Consider the following 27,295-nt stretch of genomic DNA (forward strand, 5'->3'; position numbering starts at 1 on the left):
GCGCTATTCAGAAGGTCAGGATGGGGATCCCGCTGCACGCTGCCCTTTCCCTGTGCTGATAATACGGAGCAAAGGCCGCGGGAGTACTGGAAGTAGGATTTCTAAAATCGGAGTCTACGTTTAGAAGAGATCCGAGTGCTCTTGTGCTACGCTTTGCATTGGGAACACAACTTTTTTCCCACATATAGGCATTTTCTTTGTTTTGTTTGTGAATAATAACATTTTTTTTCAATATCTTTTAAGTTAAACCCCAAGTGATGTTAAAATTAAAAAATACACCATGGCAGAAACTTTCGCATGTACTTCTTTCTCTAATAACGTGGGCGATTTTGCAGCTTTAGAGGCAAGTCTTGCGTGAGCCACAGAGAAGTCACTATTTACTGGAGAACGCAGGGATAAGAAAATTCTCACTTGTGGTGATTTATTCCAATGACAGGGTTAATGGCACAGGTAGACATGCCCACTGACTCACCAAATTGAACGGCACGGCACAGAGGTTAATTTTCCCTTGGTATGTGCTTAGGCACCTAGTTACGACAGCATTTGTGTCACTAGAATTTATTCCTGGCCTAAAACTGAGTTGCTTTTCCTGTTCAAATGTGTGGAGACATTGGCCCTGAGACTCCTCATCATCCAGTGTGCTGGGAGATGGGGTTTTTCTCCACCCCAGTATCAAGCAATGATACAAGGAAGGCTGGCTGTGTCATAAAAGTGATGGGAAAATTCATTTATCTCTGTGAAATGGATTTGATTTCTTGTGTAGGTGCTCATTATCACTTAAGTATGCATCCCAAAGCGCTCGATGCATCAGGATTTGGAGTCGCTGGATCTCCAGCCACGCGGAGGTAACGGCGGCGCCGCCACGGGAGCCGCTTTCAGCCCGCAGCCCCGGGACGGACACGGGCACTCACTGGCGCTGCTGCCCCACGAGTGGGCTCCGCTCGGCCAGGACCCGCTGCGGAGGCGCCTCTGGACACCGCGCACGGGCAGGGGGAGCCGCCCGGCCACCGCGGTGCCCACGGCCCCTCAGACACCGCGGGCACCGTGACCCCTGAGACACCGCGGGCACCGTGACCCCTGAGACACCGCGGGCACCGTGACCCCTGAGACACCGCGGGCACCGTGGCCCCTCAGACACCGCGGGCACCGTGACCCCTGAGACACCGCGGGCTCCCCTGATCCCTCAGACACCGCGGGCTCCCGTGGCCCCTCAGACACCGCGGGCTCCCGTGGCCCCGGCTGCTCTGCAGCCCGCACCAGCACACACCCCCTGACTCTGCCTTTCCCCTCAGAGCCGCTCCAGCAGCGCCGGCCCCTCCACTGACATCTGCAGCTCTTTCACGGCCGTTCACAGGCACCGCTAGCGCAGCCTTCGCGCTGACTGAACGGCTGGTGAAGGGCAGAGGCCCTGGGAGGTGCGTGTGACAGGGGCGCGGGGAGACTGGGCAGCCGCAGCGCGAGGAGCGTGTGCGCCCGGAAAGGGCACGTGCAAGGCACCCCAGCGGCTGCGGGGGGAGGCCCCGGGGCCGGAGCTCTCGGGCCAGGCCCCGCTGTTCCCGGGCCGGGCCCCGGTGCTCCCGGGCCGGTGTCCCCGGTGTCGCGCAGGCCGCGGCGGGCGCGCGGGGCACGCCGGGAGGCGGCGGCGCGGGGCAGGCCGGGACACGCGCCCTCCGCCTCAGCCTCCCAAGATGGCGGCGGGCGGGCGGCCCCGCCCCCGCCGCGCGCCTGCGCAGTGCCGCCGCGGGCCGCGCCGCTCCCTCCTCCCTCCCGGCGGCCCGGGCGCCACTGACAGAGCGCGGAGCGAGCGGCGCGAGCGGCGCGAGCCCCCGGGACCCCCGCGCCCCGCCCGGCGCTGCGCTGAATGGGAGAGGCGGGCGGCGCCGGCCCCACGGAGCACAGCGGAGCGGCGGCGCCGGCGGCGGCTCGGGTAAGGCCGGGGCCGCGCCTCCCCTTCCTGCCGGCCTCCCTCCCGTCCCCCGGCCTCCGTCGCCCGCCGCGGGAGGCTGTCCGGGCGGCGGCGGGGCCCGGCGGGCCGTGCGGCCGGCGCGGTGCTCCGCTCCGCTCCCCCCTCCTCTCCGCCGCCGCTCCCCGCCCTCCGCTCCCTCTGCTGCCCCCTCCCTCCTTCCCTCAGCTCGCTCTCAAAATGGCGGCCGCGCCCGTTGGTGAGGAGGCGGCGGGAGGGGCGGGGGAGGCCGGCGGGCGGGCGGGAGCGGGCGGGGGCCGCTCCCTGCGGCCCGGCGGGTGCGGTGGGGGCCGCGGTTCCCTCGCCTCGGCCCTGGCCCTTCCTGGGCTTCGGCACCGGCCTCGCTGCCGGTGACTTAGCAGGAAAACAGGGCGCGGGAGGAGCGGGCCAGACAACGGAGCGGCGGGGAGGGGAGGGGAGGGAGCCCCGCTGCGCTCCGGCCCCCGGGCCGCCTCACCGCTCTGGTGACTTGGCAAGATACCGGAGGCAGCGGTGGCCGGGCGCGCGTGAAACCGTGCGGGGCGAGGAGGCCGGTGCGTTTGCGGGGAGGATCCCGAGCATCCCTCCCGGCCCGCTCCCAGGGCAGGCGGGCGGGCCCGGCTCTCCAGAGCACTGCAAACAAACGGGAATTGGTAATGCGGGGGAAAGGAGCAGGTGCTATTTGAGGAATTTGTTTCACATCCAGCCGGTTTTCATGCAGCGATCTAGCAGGGAGAGCGTTCATAGGAGGTGGCTCAGCCCTTCAGAGCCAGCTGCAGTGAGAACGGGGAGGGAGGTGGAATCGCGCTTTCGTGGGTCACATCGCTGCCTGGGTGGCTACAGACACACGGACTTCCCTTGAGAACCTTTTAATGGCAGTCTCGTGCGCTAAAATGCTCTATTTATTGCTGCTCCGGAGGTTTTGTTTCAGCAGGAGGCTATATGCAGGCAGAGCCTTTGATGGAAGTTGGGGGGTGGGAGTGGTGCCTCCCTGAAAAAGTTCAGGGTTTACCCACTTCTGTGTGAGATTCTTCTTCCTTTTTTTCTTTTGGTTTCAGGTGGGTGCAGTTAAACTTGACCTTTAAAACCAATAATAATGTGACACCTTCCCTTTCTTTGCTATGGTATCACTGGTAAAATTTGCTTGCTGGCAGTGCTGCAGCAGAGGGCTTGGTTGTTGCAGGTCAAGTCAATTCAGAATGAATTACCTAACCAGGGGATGCTGGAAGGTTGATCTAGGCTATGTTAAAAATCTTTAAGAGACATTATTTTATTATAAATAAATGTTTGGGCATATTGACCTGGCTGTATTATGCATTTATGTGGAGATTATTTTAAGTATATATTCCTATGACAATATTGTTTATATAGTATTAGTGAGATGGGGGTTAAAGAGCCTGTGTTCAGTGATGATCATTTCGTAAATGATTGTGCAGCATTTGGCTGGTTTTTGGAAGCGGGAGGGTCTGCTATCAAAATGCTATTTGCCCTTAGAGTCATTTTGTTATACAGGAAAATTATGTTAGGGAACTAAACAAAGAAAATATTTTCAAACAGAAAGATTTATTGCAAATTTCTAGCTCGCTGTTAGGGATCTCCTTTCTGTGTATTTCCTTTGATATAACCATGTTTGTGGATGCTGTGTGCAGCCATTGAGCAGGGAAGAGACTGGGTGGAGTAAGGAGGCAAAGCTGCGAAATGGCTAGATTACCCTTTCAGAGCTTTTTTGCCTTTGCTCGCGTTTTGCTGGGGTGGAGGAATACTAATTGCCGTAACAATGAGGTCTCTTCTTTGGGGAAGAATCTAATGGTGCAGGAACCTTCTGAAATGAAACAAATCTCGCATTCTGTTTAGAGGCTGATTTTTCTGCAGGGTGGATCTTGATGAGTCTGATGGTGAGAAGTGACCAGTCACTGGTGCAAAGCCAGTTTTTTTTTTTTTTTTTGGTCTGATAACCCTTTTGATTTATCGACTCCCATATTCACTTGTTGAACTTATTTAATTTACACTTATAGATAGGAATTCTAATTTTTGTGCCGGTATTGTACACACAAGATTCTCTGAAATACAGAGAACCCCCCGTATTGTTGCTTAGTGCTGTTATTTGTTCATATAACTTCTTGGTTAGAGGAGGATACGGGTGGGCACACAAAAAGACAATACCTGCTTTCTCTGGTGCCCCCAGTAGAGTAACTCCCATTAGTACACGGCCTTAATTGCATTGCCCTCATTGTGCTGAGTTCATTCAAAATAACACCTCAAGAAGCCCTTTTTGACAATGTGGCTCTGTGGGAGCGTTATGGTGCTGCTTCTGGGGTGCTGCTGATGCCTGGTGTCCGAGTTGTGTGGGAGCGTTGAACAAAGGCCTTGGGGAGCACAGTGGGGTGGATGGAGCGCCGTGGGGGCTGCGGGGGCCGTGCTGCCCTGTTCCAGGTGGGGCTGAGGACATTCCGCCTCAAATCAGTGCTGCTCAGAGCAGGTACAACATGGACCATAAAGCAGGTGAAGGTTTTGCTTTTTTTGGGTCTGTCTCATTTCTGGAGCCCAGTTTTTGATGGTACACGGCCACAGATGAGACTGTGTTTGGTTTTAATTGGCCCAAAATTAAGTTAAAGGGTAGTGGCATTTTTATAAGATGTAGTTCATTTACTTAGAGTAGATGTTACAAGATTCAGTGGATGTGTTCACTCAATGCCTGTGTCTAAAAATGGGTCTGGGCTAAGAGCAGTGAAGAACCCAACCAAACACTTGCCTCCTTACAAGTTTGGTTGATTTTTCTCCTTGAAATGATGGCAGTTACTTTCTGTACAGGAGTAACTTGTTAGTTCCTGTTGGACAAAAGCAAACGTATTAATACCTTGATGGCTGCACGCAAGGTCTGTCTCGCGTGTGCCACCGACTGTTCTGCCCACACTGTTCCCCCTGCTCGGTTTTGCTCTGTCTGCTCTCAACTTTTTTGTCTATCCTCCTTGCTATCGTTGGGACAACTATTGAATTGACATCTGTTGACTGTCTTGCCTAATGCTCCAACCTTGTCTTTCTTCAAGAACTCTCTAGCCAACTCCCATCAGTGCTAATTATAGTGTGTTTGTACCTTCTTGTAAAATATTCTGGGCAAACAACAACTGGAAAACCCCCATTGCCCTATATCTCAGAAATATACTGCATATGTTTGTTACAAAGTTCATTTACAACCTGTAAATCAATGTACTCTGTAGCTGCTTCTGGCAGTCATGGACTAGAGTGGTTGCAATTGCTGCAGTGTGAAGGGGAGCAGCTCCTGAGCAGTTTTGTGTCAGTCAGCTTTCCCTACTGCTCTGAACCTCAGGCCTGTTCTCTGAACCAAAGGCGGAGACTGTGGGAAGGCTGCTCAAGTGGCTGTGAAGACTGAAATGCTTGTCAGCCTGAAAATAAGAACTGCTCGGGCCTGAATTTAAGAAATCAAGAGGATAATAAAAATCTGGAATTATTGTTAGTAAACAAGAATTTTACATTTCGTATAGGATGCGGAGGAGTTTCCAGCCTATAACATGTAATCTGTGATGGCAATTGAAGATATTTCCCAAGTATCAGAGCCATGTGTGATAATCAAAGTGGTTTGGGTTTCTCCTGAGAGGTTTATTATAGAGGAGTCAGTTATGTAGTCTCTACATGGAGATGAAGTTACAGCTGGTCTCCTCTTTCTCCTTTCTATAAGAGCATAAATATCACTGGCAGAACAGCCCGTCTGCTAACAAATGCGTTGGGTTGATGAAGCCTTACCTGGGTTGAATGGCTTTCTCAGGAGCTACTTTATTACCTGACGCGAGGGGAGTGCGGCTCCTAATGTGGCTTCTGGGTGTTGGGAGCACAGGTGTTTATTAATGGGTGATGGCACTTTGGCTTTTGATCTGCCTGACAGTGTAGGTTCCATTTAAGTTTTTCAAAAAAGACATTTCCACTAAGACATAATCCTGACCTGTATAAAACTAGTTTTCAAGTACATGAAGGTGTTTCTTCGGAATTCTTGCTCTGCACGGTGCCCAAGGCCGCGGGAGCACACGCGGTCCTGGTGCCGTTCTGGCAGTGTGCTGCGGTTCGAGCTGCAGCTCTGCTGGCTCGGCTTCCTTGTGGTGCCCTGAGTTTAGGTTGAGTTCAATGTCTGTTTTCCTTGTACTAGTTATTTTAGAACAGTGTTTTTCCTCATTCCTACCATGTTCTGAGACCTACTGGTGAGAATTATGTATTAGAAACATTTGAAAGAACCATGATTTTTATCTGATGAATAACTTAGTTATAACCTGGTGAATGTGCTAGGTACTGCAGGGTTAGCCCCAGCCAATGTGTATATCTAATTTAGTTGCTAAAGAAGAGCTTTTTCTTAGTGCTCATTGGGGCAGGACTTGAATGAGGCAATGCTTGTCTCCTTCAGCATGTTTGAAAGCTCATTCTTCTTTCTTTTTAACCTCATGCTCTCAGTTTAGGGGATTAGATAGGTGTGACTTAGGCTATCTTGCTTCTAGTTCACTGTCATGAAACCACCTATGATGGCCTGTACTGCTAAGGAAATTTCAAAGAAAAGTGTTACTTACAACATAATATGTGCTGTGATGTATTTCACCAGCACCATAAACAGAGTCCTCCTCAAAGCAAGTCGTGTGTGCACAGCTTTGTCGTACCAAGCAGCATTGAGTGCACTGATGCATGCATAACTCTATTAAAAAAGTCAACATTATGAATTCAAAGTGCTTATTAGCTAGTGCATTTGGAGGTACTTTTGCCATTTCCCCCTTACTGGTTCTGCTTCTGAGAGAGCCCCGCAGTTTCACTTGGCTCCCTATAGACTTTTGGATAGGGACTCTGACTAAGTCAGTGTCATAAATACATCTTTGTGGTGGTGATTCCATTGATTCTGGACAACTTAACCTGGTATCTTTAACCAGTACCTAGTTGCTGCAGTCTTGGAAAGGTATTTCCAGTTACGGGACAATCCATTGCGGTTGAGGTTTGTAGGTGGTGCTGCAGCAAACGTGTGTAATTTTCTCCACCCTGTTGTTGGGGAGGTTGCGCTGATACGCTTTTCCGAGGCACCTCTGGGTGGGCAGCGCTGGCTGCTGACTCAGCGGGCAGCACCTCTGAGCCGGGGCTCGAGGGAGCAGCTTTGACGGCGTGTGCCACGCTGGTTTACATCCCAGAGAGCACAGCAGCCTTCGGGATTGAGATTTATACCTTCCCGCTCGGATCTCTGTTAATTGCTCCTATTGTGCTCCACACATCTGAAGTTCTTTTGGTTTAATTAGGCAGGTCTCATCATTGCCCCTCCTGTAGATTGCCTCTGCCTTGTTTTTCTGCATGGAGGTTGCCTAATGCTAAAGCGAAGATATTAAGTTTATTCTCCTTTAAGACTAGCAGAAAATCGGTTAGAAACATCTAGCCTGGTTACCTGTAGATAAACAACTGTTCCTTCCATAAGGAAACAATGTTGGCATCATTCAAGCACAATGTCTTGTGCTGGATTCACTTCTTTTTTGAAGAAAAAGATTGGATAAACAGTTTGCTTTCTTTAAATGCTGGTGTCTTCACAATCTATTAAGAGGATGATGTCATTAATGAGTGTATGTATTTTGAAACAGATGGTGTCTATTAAATGGGTAATGGCAGAAGTTTTTGGTTCTCAGCTGGGCTGGGGGAAGCTGAACCGAGGAGCTCCGACCCTCATGTTCATCCAGAGCCGTGGGGGCGGGGTTAAAGTTCTAACACCAAACGTGCCATTTTCGCAGTGGAGTCTTGTGAATGGCTAACGCTGTTCCAACAAACCTGCAATTTCTCTTTCTCATGGTTCCGTCACCCTAGCAAGGCTGGGATGGGTACTAATGATTGATAATTTCCAGTACCGCAGCATGTCACTGTCACAGTTTGTACATCAACACAGTGAGATTGGAGATGGTGGTGGCTGCCGTGCTCTGCTGCCCAGTGTCTCTAGAGCCTGCAGTGCAGTGGGTGAAGGTGGCTGATGAGGAGGATGAGACACCTACAGGAACCCTGCTTTTATTACTTTGGTACCAACACCCTGAAAGATTAAACCCTGTTCCCTGTAATAGGGTAAGATGTACGTGTGACAATTATGATGTTCATTTTTTTCCCCTTTTGTCAAGTGAAGCCATTTTTGCTCAACGAGCTTTGAAGACGGCTGGAGGACTAACAGAGCATTCTCATGATTTGAAGAGCGGAAGTCTGAATTTTTGTTTGGATTTTTCGGTGGTTTTGACCTTCTGTTTCTAAAGGTTTAACATAGGTGTTCCTTCAAGTTTCCTTCCAAACATTTTTCATACATAAATTCAATCAACTGACAGTTATTTTTGTTAATATGGCACTTCCAGTATAACAGGCAGTTAAATAATGACAATATTTAAATTTGGTTATGGTCCTGTAACGTCCTTTACAGTTTAAGTCTACTGCTTAATCCTTCAATCCAGAAAATATGGGGGGAATACCTGAAAAGAACAAAATTCACATCCAGTACGTGACTGCTGACCAACCATAGGAAACCGTTCTGAGGATGCGCACTCTGCTCAGCAGCTGAGGAGCTGAAATACCGTGTTCTAGAATTGCTGTTGTAAAGTGCGTGTATTGTTTGACCTGGCAAAACCAATTTTTGAAGAATCTCTTGCTGAAGTCGTGCGGATAACCCCGATGTGCGTTGCGCGTTGCTCTGCACGGGGCTGGAGCGGTTGTGCTGATCCAGCGTAACGCCGAGCCGCCTCCCGCTGTGACCGTGTGCTTGAGAGCTGTTGGATCACGCTTCGTCAGAATTGCAAAACTGAAGTGATAGAGCATAATTTTCAAGATTGAATTAAAGACTTATTGAAAAAGAAAAAAATCCTAGCAATGTGGGTCCAAATATATCAAAAAGTCGCATAGTGTTGGTGCCTGGGAAGGTGAAAAGCCCCAAAGTGTCCTTTGTAGGTTTACAGTTCTAGAGGTAGCTGGTGACTGCCAGTGATCTGCTAAGTAGTGATTGATTAGAACTTGAAATAATATGGAAGAGTAGGTGGGCATATAATTGTATATTTCAAAGTGCACATCTCTGTCTGGGACAGAAATATGTTTGGGGAACATACAGTATAGAGTAGTTAACTTGCTCCTGTTTGATGGCATTCTGATGACATTTCTTAGCCTTATTTTTAGGTGTAATTACAGCTGGCATTCGTCACGTCTTTGGAACACCATCACTATACCTGATCTACTATAGATGACTTTCTAGTTCCCTGTGGATTTATTGTTGAATTATTTTCAGAAGTAAACCACAGTATCAGGTTTTTAGCAAAGTCAGTTCAACTAACCTGTAAAGGTAGGTGAAATGGATAAGAAAACAGGCATAGAACTTTTCTGGTTTTTGTGTTAAAAACATGTTTGCTTTGATAAACTTTTAACTGAACTGAAATGGCAAATATTTTTGGTAACTTACTGCAAAATGTGAACAAACATGCACAGAATGCTACATTCTGTGTAATACTATATTGATACAATTGGCAAAGCACTTCTGTTTAAGACCTACAGGCATTTTAAGATTTAATTGCAGAATAATAGGCTTAGTAAAGATGTGAATGAAAAATAAAACTCAGAGTTGTAATTCAGATCAGATTGTCTGTTTTGTTTTTCCAACATAAGATAGCTGTCGGAGCTCACTTGTTCCTAATCCTTCAGCCAGCCTTACAGATGCAGGCTGAGAAACAAGCGCCCAGCCCAGGTCGTGGACGCGCAGCTGTCCTGCGCTCCCTGGCTCGCCCAGCCCAGGTCGTGGACGCGCAGCTGTCCTGCGCTCCCTGGCTCGCCCAGCCCAGGTCGTGGACGCGCAGCTGTCCTGCGCTCCCTGGCTCGCCCGCTGGCGGAGCGGCGGGGAGTCGCAGCGTCCTGGGGGTGAGGTTGGCCCCGGCGCCAGGGGAGCGCGGGGCTGTTCTCAGGGCGACCCGGGTTACGTGCTCTGGGGCTGCAGCTGGGGGGACATGAAGGGAGGGGAGAATGAACTGTGGGGTTTTATTATGATTTTACTTGTTACTGTTTTTCTTTCAACAGATGGAGACAGATTTCTGAGAAACCTTTTCAGGTCACAGTAGTTATGTCCAAGAAATATGGATATGACTTTTAATTAGCTTTGTATTTAAATGACAGCTTCTGTGGAATCTATTTCTCGAGTACATTTGTGGGAAGAGTTGCCCTATTTTGTGGCTTGAGTTTGACAAAGCAGCTTGTCGCTTGCTGGATTTAAAACAAAATGAGGCTGTTAAAAACAATAACATGAGAAGGACACGGCTGTGTTGGGGTGAGCGCAGAGGCTGGAGCAGGCCGAGGGAGTTGGGCTGGGGAAGAGGAGGCTCCGGGAGACCTTCAAGCAGCCTCCAGTGCCCAAAGGGCTCCCTCGGAAAGCTGGAGAGGGGCTTTTTACCAAGGCACGTAGCGACAGGACAAGGGGCGATGGCTTTAGGCTGAACGAGGGGAGATTTAGGTGAGATGTAAGGGATTGTTCCCCGGGAGGGGAGGCCCTGGCACAGGCTGCCCGGAGCAGCTGGGGATGGACGGGGCTCCGAGCAACCTGGGCTGCTGGGAGGTGTCCCTGCCCATGGTGGGGGAAACGGAATGATCTTGAAGGTGCTTCTAACCCAAACCAGCCTATGAATCTATGAAAAATTAGTCTAGATTAAAAGGAAGTGTTCTTATACACCTGCTAGAGTTCTGGAGTATAGTCTTGAGGTATAAGAGAACAATTCATTTAATCTGGTTTTCCCGTAAAGGGCTGTAGCTTTAACTGCCTGCAAATAGTCCCAAATAACCACTTTAAGTCCTCTTGTTAATGTTTTGAAACAAGATAACACTGTTGAATGTCTAATATGAGAGCCCTGTAGCAAGTGACAATGCAACAAGAGTTTCTAGTAAAGCCTGGATGAATGGTCTCGACTTCAGAAAGTATTTCTGATTATATCAACTCAATTAGTCTTTTGGTGGCTCTGGTCTCTGCTAGCACTTCATCAGTGACTTTCCTTTCACTGGATTGAAAAAGCACCTGAAGAGAAGAGGCTAATGAGCTGGGATTCCAGATACATTAACAAACTCAGGAGAAAACATAGGGAGTTTTCTTCCAGGCAAAACATCTCCTGAGAACAGTAGAATGTGTTAGAGAAACCGTTTGAAAGTTGATAGCATGTAGCTGGACACTCGGGACTGTTTTGAGTTTTACACAGGTTGCTTGGACTTTACTGCAAATTATGATTTAAATTTGAAGCTAAATGTGAGCGATCTAGAACTTTGTAACTGGTTTCCTAGTGTGAAGCCGGTTGTGTGTTCCTTGTGTTTGTAATGGCTTATACGCTGTTTTAACAGCCAGGTACTTAGCGTTAGGCCTGCCTAACCTGGCAAGAGCATGAGCTCAGCTATTGTCTCCTTCAAAGAAATATTCTTGTGGAATATTATTAAATACATTATTTGTCGCAATGATACTTAGGAAACAAATGGTCTTGTGGCTGAGTTTATTAGGATTCTGCAAAGAAAAGCAAGAGCTTACTGTTCTTAAAGTGCACAGTGCCCAGCTCTTTCTTTCAGAGTTTAATGGTGTTGGTCTGTTCTGTATCTGCTAATATGTGTGCTCTGTAATTCTTCTAATTTCACATATAACGAGCTATAGCTACATCTTTAGTGGATCTTGTTTGTGGGGAAGACTGTTTATGGAACGTAAGCAACGGGCATTAAAAGTGCAGAAGTTCGGTTTATTTGCAGTCCGGGGAGGAGCTGTGCACTCGTACCCCAGCAGCCCGGGCAGCAGAGGTTGGGGTGCCAGCCGGCAGGGGGGAGCTCGGGTGCTGCTCATCGCCTGCAGTGTGTGCTGCTCACCTGTGAACCGGGGAATGACGATAAAACTTATTTTCTTGATTTAACTCTTAAAAATTCAGAAGAGAGAAAACATAAAATACAGGAGGGATGAATGTGCCTGTGGGAATTATGGTGGATAGGAAAAGTGCTTAATTGAACTTCTGAATCTTGTAGAGCCCTTATAACACAATACATCTTTCTCTGCATTACTCTTTGCAGCTTTATTGAGGTGACTTTCAGTGTCTTTAGGACCTGTGAATGTGTGCAAGGAATACTGGTTCCTGAGGAGCTGGGAATAACTTCCTGCTGTCTGTCTGTCACCGGTGATGCTAGTGCAGAGGTGCTGAAGCCTTACTGCTGTGGTTAGCGAGTCTTGTGAAGTGATTGCGAAGTTTTCCTGTAATCTAGGAGACACGTGAGCCACGCTGATATACATCACTATAAGGACCTACTGTTTAAAGTCAGGAAGAAGAAACTGGCTTTTGAATTGGTGGGATGCCATAGTCACCCTGGGGAAGAGGGTGGCTCCTGTATGGTATGGGATCTGTGATGGGATCTTCAAGTGTGAACTCGGGCTCAGCTGGCGCCTTGGCACTAACCAGTTGGGGGGGGTTTGGTGGTGGCTGTGGTTTGTGGTTGTTTTTCCGCACGGGTTCTCTTTGAACACTCGCTTCCTCTTGTTGCTGAGGTTGTTTGCGGGCGTGTGTAACGCGGTGGTGACTGACCCGACAGGCGATGGGGAGGACTGGTTAGTCTGGCTCTCAGGTTTGTGTGTCACCAAGCCTCCTCTGGCTGCGGAGAAGGCAGTGCACATGGGCAGTATTCATCCGTCCTCTGCTGTTCCTAAAAGTAGCACAGGTGTGTCGTTACGGTTGGATCCTTTGGGCTTTTTCTTTCTTCGGCATTTTTGCTTGGGTGGGGTTTTTTTGTTTCTGGATTTTTTTTCCTGTTTGTTTTTGTTCTTTTTGTTTTGTCCTTTGTTAAAGGATGTATATGAAGGAAGCTGCCCTAAAAATACTCGGCTCTATAGTCAGGCGTCTTTGTAGTTAAAAAGTCAGGAAAACTGAAAAGGGTGCTTGGAACAGACACTTTCCAGAGAAGTGGGGTGCTGTAGGTCAGTGATTGGGAAGTTACTGTGGATCAGCTGTAATTTGCTGGTAGCAGGAATGCTGCTGTGCCCTTTGGCTGTTGATGGAGGTCTGAGATGTGTCTCTGGTAGCAGCTCGGTCAGAGCGCTGGAGCCAGCCAGGGCTTGTGCCCTGTTGGGGGCACAGGAGGAGGGCTTGGGGTCACTGTGCATTTGAGGGGGAAAAATGCCTTTCTAACTAGCTGACGTGTCGAAGATCGCCTTATCAACACAGCTGCTGCTGTTTTGAGGCGACTGCTATAGTTGCATCTTCTGGCTGCAGTGACAAAATTGATGCAATATGGGATGACGGTTTTTACTGGAGTTATTGCACCAACGCTGGATTTACAAGGCGTTCATCACTACTGAAAGAGTTGCTGTGTTCACAGTGAAATGCAGAGGTTCAGCCATTATAAGCCTGTATTTTTCAGTACTTAGATTTATGGCAGCATTGCCCTCTAGAGGGCACTTCTTCTGATCATTTCAGTAGATTCTTTTTTCAATATTAACTACATTTCCATTAATTTGTATGTGATACTCCTACTGTGTAGTGAGCAAGATGCATCTGTTGAAAACCAGTTGTCTCTTTACATGTAGTAGAAAGCAAGGTATATGGCAAGAATAAGTGAAACATTTGCTTCTCTTCTCTGAATTGATGCAGCCTGTGTATCAGTCTTCAGCTGAATTGTTTCTGAAATAGCTGTTAGGGAAGATGTCAAACTAAGGAAATAATGTCTTGCCTCTTTGGAGTGCTCCTGTCCTGAAGGGCTTGCAGTGCAGTATTGTGTACAGCACTTGAGATGGAAAATCCACCAGTAGTGAAGCACAAGCAACTTGCAGCTTAAGCTTCTTTTGAAGCAGACAGCAGAGTCTAGATAGGTTTAGAAACAAGCTCCTGATCCCCTGTGATGGATAAGTAGGCATTAATGATACAAGCTTAGAATTTTCTTCAATTTTTTTATGTAAGGAAGGCTTTTGTTTGAAACAAGCTCCTTACCAAAACTGCTGTCTAACTTGTGTAGTGAACCTGGTGTACCTGCATGTCCAGGGACAGGTGGTGGGAACTTGTGCTTCCCGAAGGAGTCGGTAGCAAGTTCACAAACCCAACTACCATTGCCTCGGTCTTTGGCTATTGTCGTGTTCAGTTTATCGCATTGCTAAAAGCTGGTTGGTCAGACTTGCTTCATGGCTTGAGTAAATCATGTTTTATAGACAGACTCTTGTCGGGTGTGCAAGAGGTGCCAGCTTCATCTGTTTTCATGATGGTGTTGCTTACAGCTACAGTGACAAACTGAGGGTGCCTGGATGCCCTTGGGCCCAGCGCTGTGTGCGGAGCATCTGCACGAGGCCCTGCTGGAAGCTGCTCTTCTTTCCTTAAACTATCCCCCAAAGCCTGAAGGATGTAGGAGAGCTCGAGCTGATCTCTAGCGTGCGGTGAACATTAACTGAGGGAACCTCGCTGGGTTTAGTTTGAAGAAGAGAGAAATCTAGAGAAGATAAAGAAATGTAGCAGAAGGATGGAGGATTTGAGGGGCAGCTTTTTGATGGGAGCAGGGACTGCAGAAACTGGGCTGTTTCCAGCAGGCCTGAGCTCTTTCCAGCACATGAAAGTAAGACGGAGTTGCCTCCCCAGTAGAAGCGGATTGTGGCTGGAGGTGGCTCCTTCAGCCTCTGTTTCTTGAAGGAGTAACGGTGGGAAGATGGGGAATAGGGTGTCCAGGTCTCTGCAGGCTGCTCAGTCCGGCTGGGGATGTGCTGTCAGGGCACAGCCTGAGCACAGAAATCTTCCTGTCAGTCCAGAGTGACCGAACGCTTATTTACAGGAAATTAATAGTGTCCCTTTCTCTGCCTTCTAGATGGATTGAATCTTCTGTGTTGAATGCCTCCGGATTTCCTATTGGATTCCACGTCTGGAAAAATACTTTGGATTGAAGCCACTCGGTGGCAGAGTGAGTTGTAGATCCGGGTTCCAAAGACTCCAGGTCTTGAGGAGGCAGCCAGTGCTGAATCACGTTAACCTGACATCACAGCCACCATGGTGCTGTCACAGAGACAACGAGATGAACTGTAAGGAAGAGTTATTTTTAAGTTTATGTTGCATTTTCATTACACTTCAATACTAACCTTTGTTTCCAGATAGATTTTGCAGAGTGGCTCTGCTCAGGTGCTGATCAAGGACTGTGTATTATGGTTTAGATCTCTGCGCTTTTATTTTTTTGATACAACCGCTGGTATGTGGTAATAGAATTGTGAAATGGTGCAAGACTTGTTCTCTTAAACTGAGCAGTTTAGTCAAGTTCAACTGAAGTAAAATTTTTTACCCTAAACTGTTTTACCCCAAATAGTTTCCCTTTAAATGTAAAGCCACAGCTTTAATATGTAGGTATGGTTGTTACTTTTGTGTCTGCTGTGGGGTTTATGTGCAATACAGATTGCTAAGTATATTCATGCTACTTCAGTGTTTGGTAACTTAAAAGGAGAAACAAACACAAAGCAAAACAACAATAAAAAGGTCTTCACCAAACCTAAAATAGAATGTGTGTCCTGCTATTGACATCTTGAAGCAAAATCCGTTCGCCAATTGTATTTATAAAGTTTGCTTGAGCTTTTAACAAACCTCATAACCCTGGGAGTTGTCCTGCATTGGAGACCTAGGTGTTGATCATGCTGTTTTAAAAATCTAGAAGATCTGAAGCAATTCTTCTGGTCTTTTATTCAGAATTGTGTCTGAAGATCCTGTTCTTTGTTTTTCAGAAATCGAGCAATAGCAGATTACCTTCGGTCTAATGGCTATGAAGAGGCATATTCGGTCTTTAAAAAGGAAGCTGAGTTAGATGTGGTAAGTTCAAGCAAGATTCTTTACCTGTATTTTAAGTAAAGAATCCATGATTTTATGGCATTGACATCCATTCTGAACATGTATGTTATCTATTTATTAGCTCATGCGGTTTCAGAACTGGAGGTGATAAACTCACATGGCATGTTGCCTTAGCATAAAATTGAAAAATAATCATTGGACGACTTGGCGATTTCTGAGCAAGACTCTTCCCTTTATCTTCAGTAACGACTTAGCTGGACTCTGCTGTGCTGCCAGTGACAGGACAGAGCCAGCGGGCAGAACCTCGCACACAGGCAGTCCCAGCTGAACACAGAAAGTGATTTCCTGTGCGAGGGACAGAGTGCTGGAATCGGTTGGCCAGAGGGGTGCGGAGTGTGTCCCTGGAAACGCTGGGAGCCTCCTGGAGGCCTGGGCAGGCTGCTCCTGCTGGCCCTGCTTTGAGCAGCGGCTTTGCACTCGTGATCTCGGGAGGACCTTTCCAACCTCCGCCATTCCTGGTTAATGTTCAGAAGAAAGCGTCTAACTTCAGCACATTTGATTTCTGTTTCCTGCTGTTGTGTCCATCCCCCTCTGCCCTCCCTGTAGCTCATTTCCTTAGCTGTGCTTGTTCTTGTGATCGGAAAGCTGAAGGCTGTTCTCCTGTAAGCAGGCTGCAGTGGTGTGAGGCCACGCAGCTTTGGAGGCTGACTTCACGTGGTGGAAGACAAACCAGGAATGCTTTTGTCAGACCGAGCAGATGGTGCAAATCTGTTTTGTGTTGGAGCTGGTCAGTAGTGAAATGGTTGCCTGATAAACTGTTGCATACCGGTTGGGTAAGGGTGAAGTAGGAGGGCAAGCCTACGTAGTTAATGTGAGGTGCTCAGCTCTGGTAAGCAGCTCTGTTTTGTTAGCCTGCATGGATGCTGTGACTTAGACCAGTCGTTCCTTGCAACTTAATTCTCTTGCCTTTGTGTCAGATGATTCTTGGTACCATTTTAAAACTGTCACTTACTAGCACAGGAGGTCTGTGTTTCCCCTGGGTTTCTCTGAAGACACCTGATTGAGTAACGTGCTGACTTGTGATAAATCCTCGCCTTTTTCTGTTCGAAATCTTGCATAGTTCTTTTTCCAAAATGCTTGAAGTTTGACTTAATTTCTCCAGTCTGCTTCCAGTATCTAATAAATAAGTAGAAATGACAAACTGGAATACCGTACTTAAAGCTGAAAAGCCTAATACCGTTCCCTTATCTGCCTTGTCTGTCAGCCTAATTAAGCCTTCTCTTCCCAAGGGTGGAAAAGTGATCTGGATAGGCCACGTGGTCCTGAGGGAAATGAAGATGCAGTTGCTGCACATTCCGCATGACTTTCTTGCACAAAATTGGACAGGGCTCTAGTGAAGTGACCAACACAAAGTTAAAGGCAGAAATTACTTCAGTAAATCGCCAGTTCTATATAACTTGATCCTTGAAGTCAACAAGTGCTGCCCGCTGATACTTTCATAAGGATCCTGTCACAAAACACGACACAACATTCTCAGCTATGCAGAGCACTTTAACAATCTTTCATGTAATGAAGATAGAAAACAACGCAGATAACAGCTTAGTCCTAGATTTTGGATATATTTGCAGAGTCTGGCATCCGTAATCTGTACCGCTGCAATGTTTTTCAGTAAAAATCATATTTTAAAATGTTTTCCTCTATTCCGTTTATGTAAATTGCAGCTATAAACATTTGAAGTGGAGTTGCTCTGTTTAACTAGGAAAACTGATTATCATCTTTTGCTTGAATTCCTCTTTCCGTGGTCAAGGGATTTGTATTAAAACAAGCCGTTGATGCTGTCTTTGAAGAAACACTTCCCCAGGCTTTAGACATAAAACTGCTGATTTATTTAAATGCTTCTCTTCCTCAGAATGAAGAGTTAGATAAGAAGTATGCTGGACTTCTGGAAAAAAAATGGACATCTGTTATACGATTACAAAAGAAGGTAAATGGAGGTCTGGTGGATTTACTTGTATGAAAAGTTATCAGTGAAAGCAAATGTTCATGTCTGAGCAGATTGTTACGTATTTTCCTTGTCAGACAAATGCAGGGTTTAGAAAGTGATGCCTCAAAGGTAAATTCTGAGGACTTGAGTTGGGAAAATAGACAAAACATTTTCTCCAGCGTGGTTCTGGCTGCCGGTGCCAGCAGAGACGGCTCTTGGCTGGGTCTCTGGGTTGCAGCGCAGCCTGCGGCCGGGAGGAGGGGCTGCCCTGAGCCGGGGGGTGCAGCGGCTGAATGGCTGCAGGGCCTCGCCTGCTTGGACAGAGGTAAAAACCTGGGCTGCCAGCCTGCTCGCGGTGTTAAGGGAAGGAGCCTTTCACTGCAGCGCATCAGAGCGATTGTCTCGCACACGCACAGCACAAAACTCCTTTTAGTAATGCTTCAGTGGATCTAGAGCACGTTAAAAGCAACAACAACAGATCGCAGTGCCCTGACAATGAAGACCTACCTCTTGTGAAGGTTAATGTAGCCAGGCTTTTGTTACTGTTGGTTAACATGCGTGCCGTCTCGGGGACACGCAAAACTGTCGCAGTAGTAGCGTTCCGATTGTTCACACAACCTCCTTCAGCAGCCTGTCGAATAGTAGCTCAAATGTATTTGTACAGTGTTTGAATGAACCTGCTGTTGTAGAACTTTTTTTCCTGTCAGAATATTTGGCAAGTTGGAGAAGAATAAATGATAAATGATTAAGTTAGGTTTGCTTTTTGGAATTAGTGACACTATTGAATGTTGGTGATCAGTTTGAATCCATGCAATCTTTGCTTTACTGTGAGTTTGGGAGCCAGTTGGTGGTTGGATTATTAATGAGTGAAGGTGAACTCATCTTGGTATAAAACTAGAAATTAATGGTCTCTTTAAAATTCATAAACTTAGGTAATGGAATTAGAATCGAAGCTGAATGAAGCTAAGGAAGAATTCACATCAGGTGGCCCTCTCGGTCAGAAACGAGACCCTAAAGAGTGGATTCCTCGTCCTCCAGAGAAGTACGCGTTGAGTGGACACAGGAGTCCTGTCACTCGAGTCATTTTCCATCCAGTTTTCAGTGTTATGGTCTCTGCTTCAGAGGATGCCACAATAAAGGTATGTGTTTGCTGCAGAGAATTAAACTATGGAGTCAGGGTGTGTAATACGTAACATCAGTGCTTCAAGCTGGGGGCGCCTTGTGCTGATGGAAGATTGTTTCAGATTCTGCTTTAGCTTTGGTAGGGACAGTTCTTTCAAGTATGATGGCCTGTGTAATCTACAGATTTTAGTTTTATGCTGGTCCAGTTATTATCTTCAAGAGTATTTTACTGCCCTTTGACTTGAGGAAAAAAAAGTAAGCTAATGTGGATTTAGAGACCGGAGAGAATGAAGGATTGTTGGGGAAAGGTGAGATAAAGCGCCAGCCCGCTGCAGCTGGTGAGGAGCTGTGGGCGGGGTGTTCTGCAGCGGGCCGGAACACACAGCTCCAGGCTGGTCCAGGGCCCGCTGAGCCCGTGAGGAGCTTTGGGAGGGGTGTTCTGCAGCGGGCCGGAACACACGGCTGGAGGCTGGTCCAGGGCCCGCTGAGCCCGTGAGGAGCTTTGGGAGGGGTGTTCTGCAGCGGGCCGGAACACACGGCTCCGAGGCTGGTCCAGGACCCGCTGAGCCCGTGAGGAGCTTTGGGAGGGCTGTTCTGCAGCTCCAAGGCTGGTCCAGGACCCGCTGAGCCCGTGAGGAGCTTTGGGAGGGGTGTTCTGCAGCTCCGAGGCTGGTCCAGGACCCGCTGAGCCCGTGAGGAGCTTTGGGGGGGTGTTCTGCAGCTCCGAGGCTGGTCCAGGACCCGCTGAGCCCGTGAGGAGCTTTGGGAGGGCTGTTCTGCAGCTCCGAGGCTGGTCCGGGGCCCGCTGAGCCCGTGAGGAGCTTTGGGAGGGGTGTTCTGCAGCGGGCCGGAACACACGGCTGGAGGCTGGTCCGGGGCCCGCTGAGCCCGTGAGGAGCTTTGGGAGGGGTGTTCTGCAGCGGGCCGGAACACACGGCTGGAGGCTGGTCCAGGGCCCGCTGAGCCCGTGAGGAGCTGTGGGAGGGATGTTCTGCAGCTCCGAGGCTGGTCCAGGACCCGCTGAGCCCGTGAGGAGCTTTGGGAGGGCTGTTCTGCAGCGGGCTGGAACACGCGGCTCCGAGGCTGCTCCGGGGCCCGCTGAGCCCGGGCGGCTCTGTGTGCGACATCTCAGAGCAGCCCCGTGAGCTCCCTCTTACAAACCACGTGGGTTTCCTTATTCTTGCAGTCCAGCTAGATGGCTTCATTTCTGACTGTTGCGTTCCCAGTGATTGCAGTCTATGGGAATTATGGATTCTTTTTGTTGGTTCGTTTGGGTTTATCGGGGGTTTTTTAGGATATAATTAAAAAAAAAAAATCTCTAATTTTGTGCTTGAGAGAGACACAATAAAATCTGTAGGTTGTTTCATTTCAAAGGCTTTTGTTTGTGGTTAAATGATAGAAGAGGGGCTTAATTAGGAGGTGACAATGGGAGACTTCATGCCATCTTGCAGTAATTAACTGCAAATGTTTATTTTAACGCTGACAAATTCTGTAATCGGCTAATGTGTACATATCAGACTCTTCAGTGCATTCTGAATATTGCCCGTTAGTATCCAGAGTGTTTGCTCCAGGAGATCCTGGGCAGGGGGCTGGGCGGGCTCGGCAGAGATGCTCTTCCCCCCGGGAGATGGGCTGTATATGGGCTGTGTGGCTGTGGAGAAAGGGATGGGGGAAAACAGCCTGTACCAAGTGGATTCGTTCTGTCCAGTGTTTTCTAAAGTGATCCTTGTTTTTAAGGGTATCGGGTGTTAAGACTTTTAGATACAATGGAACTTGCTTTCCTGCTGTGTCTGTAATGCTTTAAGTTAGGTGAAAAACAGTTTTAAAGACACATTAATTCAGTTAATGTGTAAGTAACAAAATAAGATAAAAAGAATGCCTTTTTTCTATGCTGTTAGGCTTTTGGGGGCTGCCTTTGTCTCTTGCTCAATTAATTACTGAATGAGGTGCCAGACTGGCCTGCAGAGTGCAAATGTAAGGCTGGAGAATACAAAGAGTAATAGGTTGCTGTTAACAGGTTTTCTGTTGGCTTGCCAGGTGTGGGATTACGAGACAGGAGACTTTGAGCGGACCCTGAAGGGGCACACAGACTCTGTGCAGGACATTTCCTTTGACCACACTGGCAAACTGCTGGCCTCCTGTTCTGCTGACATGACCATCAAGCTATGGGATTTCCAGGGCTTTGAGTGCATCAGAACTATGCATGGTAAGGTGGAAAGGGAGTTGATTTAGACTGTCAAGTGAAGAGCCGTTGTGTTGTATTCTTCTTAAAACCTCAAGTTTACATGTAAAGATGAGTCCATAAAACACGCACTGCTGCTGTAGCTGCTTGCCTAAGATGAATGAATAGCAAGTCCTGTGTGCTCAGTAAAAACTGTTACAGTGCCACTTAATAAAAGGTTGATTTTGTTTTTAGGTCATGACCATAATGTTTCTTCAGTAGCCATCATGCCCAATGGAGATCATATAGTTTCTGCCTCAAGGGATAAAACTATCAAAATGTGGGAAGTCCAGACAGGGTAAGTGCACTTCTGGCTCAACGGCAGTACCCACACAAAACAAGCGGCAACCGCTCTTTGTAGGAAATGGGCCACATAATTCCTGAGTGCCAGCAAACTTTATTTGAATTGAGGTATGAGATTCTACCCATTAGAGTAATTCACTTAAGGATTCTGCCCTAAGTCATTAAGCACAGGGGTTTAGGTTTTAGTAGCAACTAATTAAAACTAACTGGCTTTATCTTTCTGGAAGCTATGGGGGTAGAACACGGGGACTCGGGACCGGGTAGGAATATGAATTCAGTGGTTAACCAGGAGTTTAAAGGGAGCATGAGAGGAGGGTGCTTTATTGCAGTGGTAACTGACTCGTGCTGTATTTCTCTTTTCTGTGTAGTTACTGTGTGAAGACTTTCACGGGTCACAGAGAATGGGTGCGCATGGTGAGGCCTAACCAGGATGGCACCTTAATTGCCAGTTGTTCTAACGACCAGACAGTGCGTGTTTGGGTGGTAGCGACGAAGGAATGCAAAGCTGAGCTGCGGGAGCACGAGCACGTGGTAGAATGCATTTCCTGGGCTCCCGAGAGCTCCTACTCCACCATATCAGAAGCTACGGGATCAGAGGTAATGTTTGCAGTGCCAACAAATAAGCACACACAGTAAGATTTGTGTCTGCGCTCTATATAGAACTTACTGGAGAGTATTTAGAACAACTAAGCTTTGTTCTAAAGTGCTGGTCAGACGTAGCAGGTGTACGAGTGGTTTTTGCTGAGTGTACCTGGTGAACTGTTCGTCCCCATCCTGGCTGCACAGCAGCCGTGCTTTTGTGTTTAACTGTAGCACCCGACCTTTGCTCTAATGAAGGGAGCTTGGGCGACGCTCTGGTTGGGAGTGAGATGCTTTCACGGGTTTCAGCACAGAGATGTGGAAGGGAGCTCGTCTGGCAGCGTGGGAAGGTTCTGAGGATGCTCAGCCGCTGCAGGGCGTGCGGGGATGTAGGGGGTCAGAATGCAGAAATGAAGCTGCCTTGGATGTGCTCTGCTGGAATTAACCTTTTGTTGCCATGTCTTGGCGTACAAAGTTAATGATACAGGAAAACATCCTTTTCCCAAGCATTTCTACCTTGCCCTCTCCCTCAAAAAAGACACAAATACCCAAGGGGAAAAGCAGATACACTGAAGACAGGGACTTACCTAGTGATGGATTTTACAGATTGGTTCAGTCAAATTTTACTTGCATCCTTAAAAGGTCCTTATAATCTTTTAATGAGAAGTAATTAAAACTGAATTCCAGATGTTCGCTTGCTCTTGCAGTGGTAATTAGCTGGAGCGGTGTCTCCCCTGCCCTCTGCTGTCTGATCAGTCCTGTGCACCAGTCACATACTTGGCTTTCCTCAAGCAGCAAGTCAGTGCTGACTTCCCAGTTGAAACGTTGCACGTTCCGAGAACTAAGTCTCTTTCACACTTTGCATGGTAACAAGTTGAAATCAGTTCAGGGTAGGAACTTTTCAAAAATTCTTAGACTTGCTTCATGACTTTTTGCGAAGATGAGGACACAAAGGTATGTCAGCTTCATACGCTTTTGCCTGGGGATGTCTGGCCCTACTTGAACAGCGTCTGCTATTAGGAGAGGGTATCTTGCAGTAGGCAAGGGTGGATTCAAAGTATTATTTGGCTTTGTGCATCAGCAGGGCATAGAACCGTTTCTTGTAACGGATTGGTTAATTCCTTTCAGTTTTTATTTATTTCTCCTACTTTTGGTAACAAAACGCTGGTGACTCTCAGCTTTGGTGTTGTGTGTTTGTTACCTGTAAGCTGTCATATGATGTAATTTTTCTGCTAAGAAACAGCACTCAGAATGGATCTGCTTCCTCCCTCCTCTTCCCCCACACCTCGTTTATGCCATAACTTACAACATCATTTTCTGTAGACCAAGAAGAGTGGCAAGCCTGGGCCTTTTCTGCTGTCTGGATCCAGAGACAAGACCATTAAGATGTGGGACATTAGCACTGGCATGTGCCTTATGACACTTGTAAGTTCATCGGTGTTTTTCTGGTGGTCATAGCTGTGCATGTAAAACCAGTTTTAACAGAATGAATTATCTTACATGTTTGTTTTCAAGAGAAGCCAGAGCTATTGAAATAAGACGAACGCTTGACTACACAGCTTTAATGGCTTCTAGATTTCAGATCATGTTGTTGCTAAATACTAATAATCTGAGAATTCATAGTGTAAATGCAGGAGTGCTGTGGTGTAGTGGTTGAGCTGAGTAGCCGACAGTCGTTGGAATTTTGTCTCTGTAAAACATGCTGTGGGGCTGGGCTGGCGCTGGGGGGGCAGCACCGCTGCGGATCGCGCTTGGGCGGCTGGTTGGGTACCTCAAGGACAAGAACTCGCCTTGTCGGCAGCGCTGATATGGATGTAATAATAGAAACTGCAGATAAACTTTGAGTCCTGCTAGGTCTGGGAAAGCTAAACGCTGTCCTTGGGGAGCGGGCGAGGAGTCGCTCCGTTTGCCGTAGCATCAGCTGTAGGTTGCTTAGCCTTAAACCACGCGTCTGCTCACTGATTTCTCCTTGTGCACAAGGTGGGCCATGATAACTGGGTACGTGGCGTTCTGTTCCATTCTGGGGGAAAGTTTATTTTGAGCTGTGCTGATGACAAGACTCTACGTGTCTGGGACTTCAAGAACAAACGATGCATGAAAACCCTCAATGCGCACGAACACTTTGTTACCTCTTTGGGTATGTATTGTTCTGCGGTGCTACTGCGAAGCACATACGGGTTTCTATGTGTTCACCAGCTGAACTTGAGCACCAGGCTAGCTGTCCGCATTTAGGATTCCTGGGAAGTTTAGTGCTGTGTGTATTTGAATCAAATAAGGAGAGATAGGAATTTGGAGCGTGCTGGGTTTTTCCACTTGCGTTGCCCACAGGACAGGGCCGTGAACTGCCAGGGTGTTCTGGAAGCCTTCAGCGGGCGGGCGCATCCGGGGGCGCTGCATGGCAAACGCTGGCCCGGGGGAAAGAAAAGGGTGGGAGGAGGAAGCAAAGCAAAACGGTTAGGAAAGAAATGGAAGGTGTTTGTTCCCCCTCCCCTAGCGAACGCAGAACGAACCGGGCCCTCCCTGTGCGCCACAGCTGGCCTTGCTCTGCACTCTTCTCTGTTGGGTCTTTCTCCAAAATGGATTTGTATATGTGAAGTATTTTGGAATCTCCTGAGAAACACTTCACGTGTTTTCAATAGCAGCGCACAGCCTGTGCTGTCTACAGCAGAGGCAGAAAGTCAGGGTTCCTGGCTGCTGGCTCCTTTACACCTCCTACATCAATACACGAAGCCCTGTCTGCTGGTGGTGTCCAAGGCTTTTACCAGTTTGCCATGTTCTGGACTTCTGTCTGTTACAGCATCCTCTGAATTTCTTTTCCATGAAAGTCCTTTAGAACTGCACTGAACGTGGCTTTGCAGGCTTTACAAAACTATAGCATGAGAGTTTGCCTTCCAAACTAGACGTGTGACGAGCTGTGCGGTTTAGTCTTGGAGCTGGTATTATCTTTTTAAAAAGCAGTGACATTCAGTGCGAGTGGAACTCCTCAAGTTTTGGATTCGTTCTTAACATAAGCTTTTCTTTCCTCACAGATTTCCACAAGACGGCACCGTATGTGGTTACTGGAAGTGTAGATCAAACAGTAAAAGTGTGGGAGTGCCGTTGATTGAATTCACATTGACCCCTTTCCTCTGGATGCACTCAGATACCATGGTTACCCATTGAGCTCTGTTTAAATAAATATTGTCCTTTCATGTAAATTATTCTGGATGTAGATTGAGCTTATTAAATGTTACACACAAAGTATTCATGCATGGTGAATCCAAATTGTATACTGTAAATTTACATACGTTGTCTAGAAGTACCATAGGTTTAAGAACATGGGCTGGCATTGGTCACATCAGACCGGAGAAGGCAGAAGTTGGATAATTGGAATAGGGCACTTAACTGAATAGTTGACAGTGTCGTTCTGTGTGGGATAACTATACCTGGTTTTCTTTCTGCTGTCTGTTGGTGCCTGAATTGGTGACCTCATTTGGGAAAGTTTTGTAGGGCTCTTTCAGAAATGTGTATCTATGTAACATCACTTAAGTGTGCTTAATAAATCTTCTCTAAGAATACTAGATAATAAGGCTGCAATTCAGAATCTTCTGAACCTTATATGTAATTAATGGAAATTAATTAACTCTGGAATATTTGTCATGAAACATTTGCCAAATCAACTGAATACACTTGTTTTGGCCTCCTATCACGAAGGGTTGGAATATTTATATAACTAACTGTAAACCTGAAATAAGACAACAAATCTTAGTAGCAGCTGATGTGATAAATGTATTTATTTTTATTTGGTCATCGATGGTTAAGCTGTGCTGTTAAGCGGAGTTTAATTTGTTTGTTTGTTTTTTGGGTTTTTATGCTAGGCAAACTTCCAGGAGCTGTTGTCCATCCCACTAGAACTTGGCGATCTGGTTCCACTGGAGCTCGGGCTCCCCCTGAGCGCCACGGTACAGCCGCTCTGGCTTCGTGTTTGCAGAGACGCGTGGTGCCGTTCCAGCCGCGCCGCGGGCGACCCCCGGGGGCTCGGGCTCCCAGAGCCTCTTGGTTTCCTTAGTGCCTCCTTGGAAACCCTTTGCAAACGAGGTCATCCGTACCTTGAGTAGAACCTACCGGGGTTTGCAGAGTGAGAAATACCGTGGCACACGTATTGAAATGCTTTAACGATAGCACTAAATACCTTGAGAATTAGATTCTGGTGGCAGGTACAGATTGATACAGGCAAAAAACAAAACCCCATCAACAAAGCAAAGTCCATCTCTGGGAAAGTTGCTTTCAAGTAAACGTTTAAAACCGAACCCAAATCCTATCGGCAAAACTAGCCCGGCTTGGTTATTAATATTTATGTTGTTTGGTGTATACAGTTTTTAATTTGCATATCCCTAAAGTTACATATTTTGATCTGAAGTGAAAGAAAATATTATAAATTAGTATTTTAATCAGCATTTTTGTGACAGATTCCATTGTAGATAACTAAGAATTACAATACTTATAAAACTAACCAGGTCTTTTAAAAATCCACTTTAAAATTTGCCATCCAATGAAGTCCCAGTCTGTTTTAACAGGTGACCTTGTGCTCTGTTTTACCGTTCTGTTTCCATACGGCTTTTAGAGTGTCCCTGCAGGCGGCCGGGCGGGCGGGCTGGCTCTGCGGAGCGGCCCCTTCGCCGGCCTGGAGCCACTTGGGCGTCCAGGCTCGTCTAAACGCGGTGGGTTGTGTACCTTGCAGTGTGTGTTTCTGCAGTTAAGCATGCACAAATAAAGTATTTTTTTGTTCGTTAGCTGCTTGGACTGGAAAAATTTGCTGCTTTGTCCTATTCAAGAATTCCAGATACACAGGTGGTGCATCTGCAAATTCCTCGGTGCATCTGCAACTGTAAAGTAAAACACCTGTTTAACTCCCGATAGGACCTATAAACTTTATTTAAGTATAAAGTAAACCACACTCATGTACATAACTCCTAAACATGAATGAGAAATTAAAGGTACCTATTAAGCGGAAGCTGTCTACTGCATTTTTTCCCTGTAGCATCCAGCCGTTTCCCAGGACAAACGGTAACTGAAGTCATGTTATGGCAGCATTCAGTTGCTCGTGCGAAACGCTCTGCTAAGTACTTCTGCAATGCGGTTTGCAACCTTCTCCTCGAATAAGCAGTGAATAATCTCAGGGACGGTCCCGCTGGGTCGGAGGGTGAAGCCCCGTTGGTGGCTTTGGAGCTTCCCTGGCCCAGCCCTGCTCAACTCTGCCACTGGTGCAAGGTTTCTGTCGGCTGATCCTGTGCCTTTCCTGTGATAACAAGTACAATAATGAGGTTACCGGTTTGCATTACAAGCTAAATTTATTAGAGGGTTAAGAGGTTCACTGC

General features: G+C 47.4%; 1 protein-coding gene across 2 annotated transcripts; it reads left to right on the forward strand.

Annotated features, from left to right (window-relative positions):
* The first annotated feature begins 1,743 nt into the window (after positions 1 to 1,743).
* On the forward strand, positions 1,744 to 26,931 carry PAFAH1B1 (platelet activating factor acetylhydrolase 1b regulatory subunit 1). Of its 2 annotated transcripts, none has more exons than XM_082068840.1 (11): positions 1,744 to 1,927; positions 14,768 to 14,978; positions 15,666 to 15,750; positions 17,639 to 17,713; positions 18,646 to 18,852; positions 20,873 to 21,041; positions 21,252 to 21,354; positions 21,728 to 21,956; positions 23,262 to 23,363; positions 23,919 to 24,075; positions 24,968 to 26,931. In XM_082068840.1, exons 2-11 carry the CDS (start codon positions 14,947 to 14,949, stop codon positions 25,039 to 25,041), a joined length of 1,233 nt encoding a protein of 410 aa, XP_081924966.1. In that variant the 5' UTR covers positions 1,744 to 1,927; positions 14,768 to 14,946; the 3' UTR covers positions 25,042 to 26,931. The 2 variants fall into 2 exon arrangements, with proteins under 2 accessions (XP_081924966.1, XP_081924967.1); XM_082068841.1 differs by lacking the exon at positions 1,744 to 1,927 and adding an exon at positions 2,038 to 2,162.
* The last annotated feature ends 364 nt before the right edge of the window (positions 26,932 to 27,295 follow it).

The sequence above is a fragment of the Streptopelia decaocto genome (assembly GCF_964273445.1).
Source record: "Streptopelia decaocto genome assembly, chromosome: 18".
Taxonomy (NCBI): Eukaryota; Metazoa; Chordata; class Aves; order Columbiformes; family Columbidae; genus Streptopelia; species Streptopelia decaocto.

What these genes read in the sequence shown, in the direction of transcription:
- PAFAH1B1 (XM_082068840.1), top strand. Translation starts at nt 14,947, where the DNA reads ATGGTGCTGTCACAGAGACAACGAGATGAACT. An exon ending in CAGAGACAACGAGATGAACT is followed by an intron (nt 14,979 to 15,665) that starts GTAAGGAAGAGT and finishes TTTGTTTTTCAG; the next exon opens with AAATCGAGCAATAGCAGATT. An exon ending in AGGAAGCTGAGTTAGATGTG is followed by an intron (nt 15,751 to 17,638) that starts GTAAGTTCAAGC and finishes TCTCTTCCTCAG; the next exon opens with AATGAAGAGTTAGATAAGAA.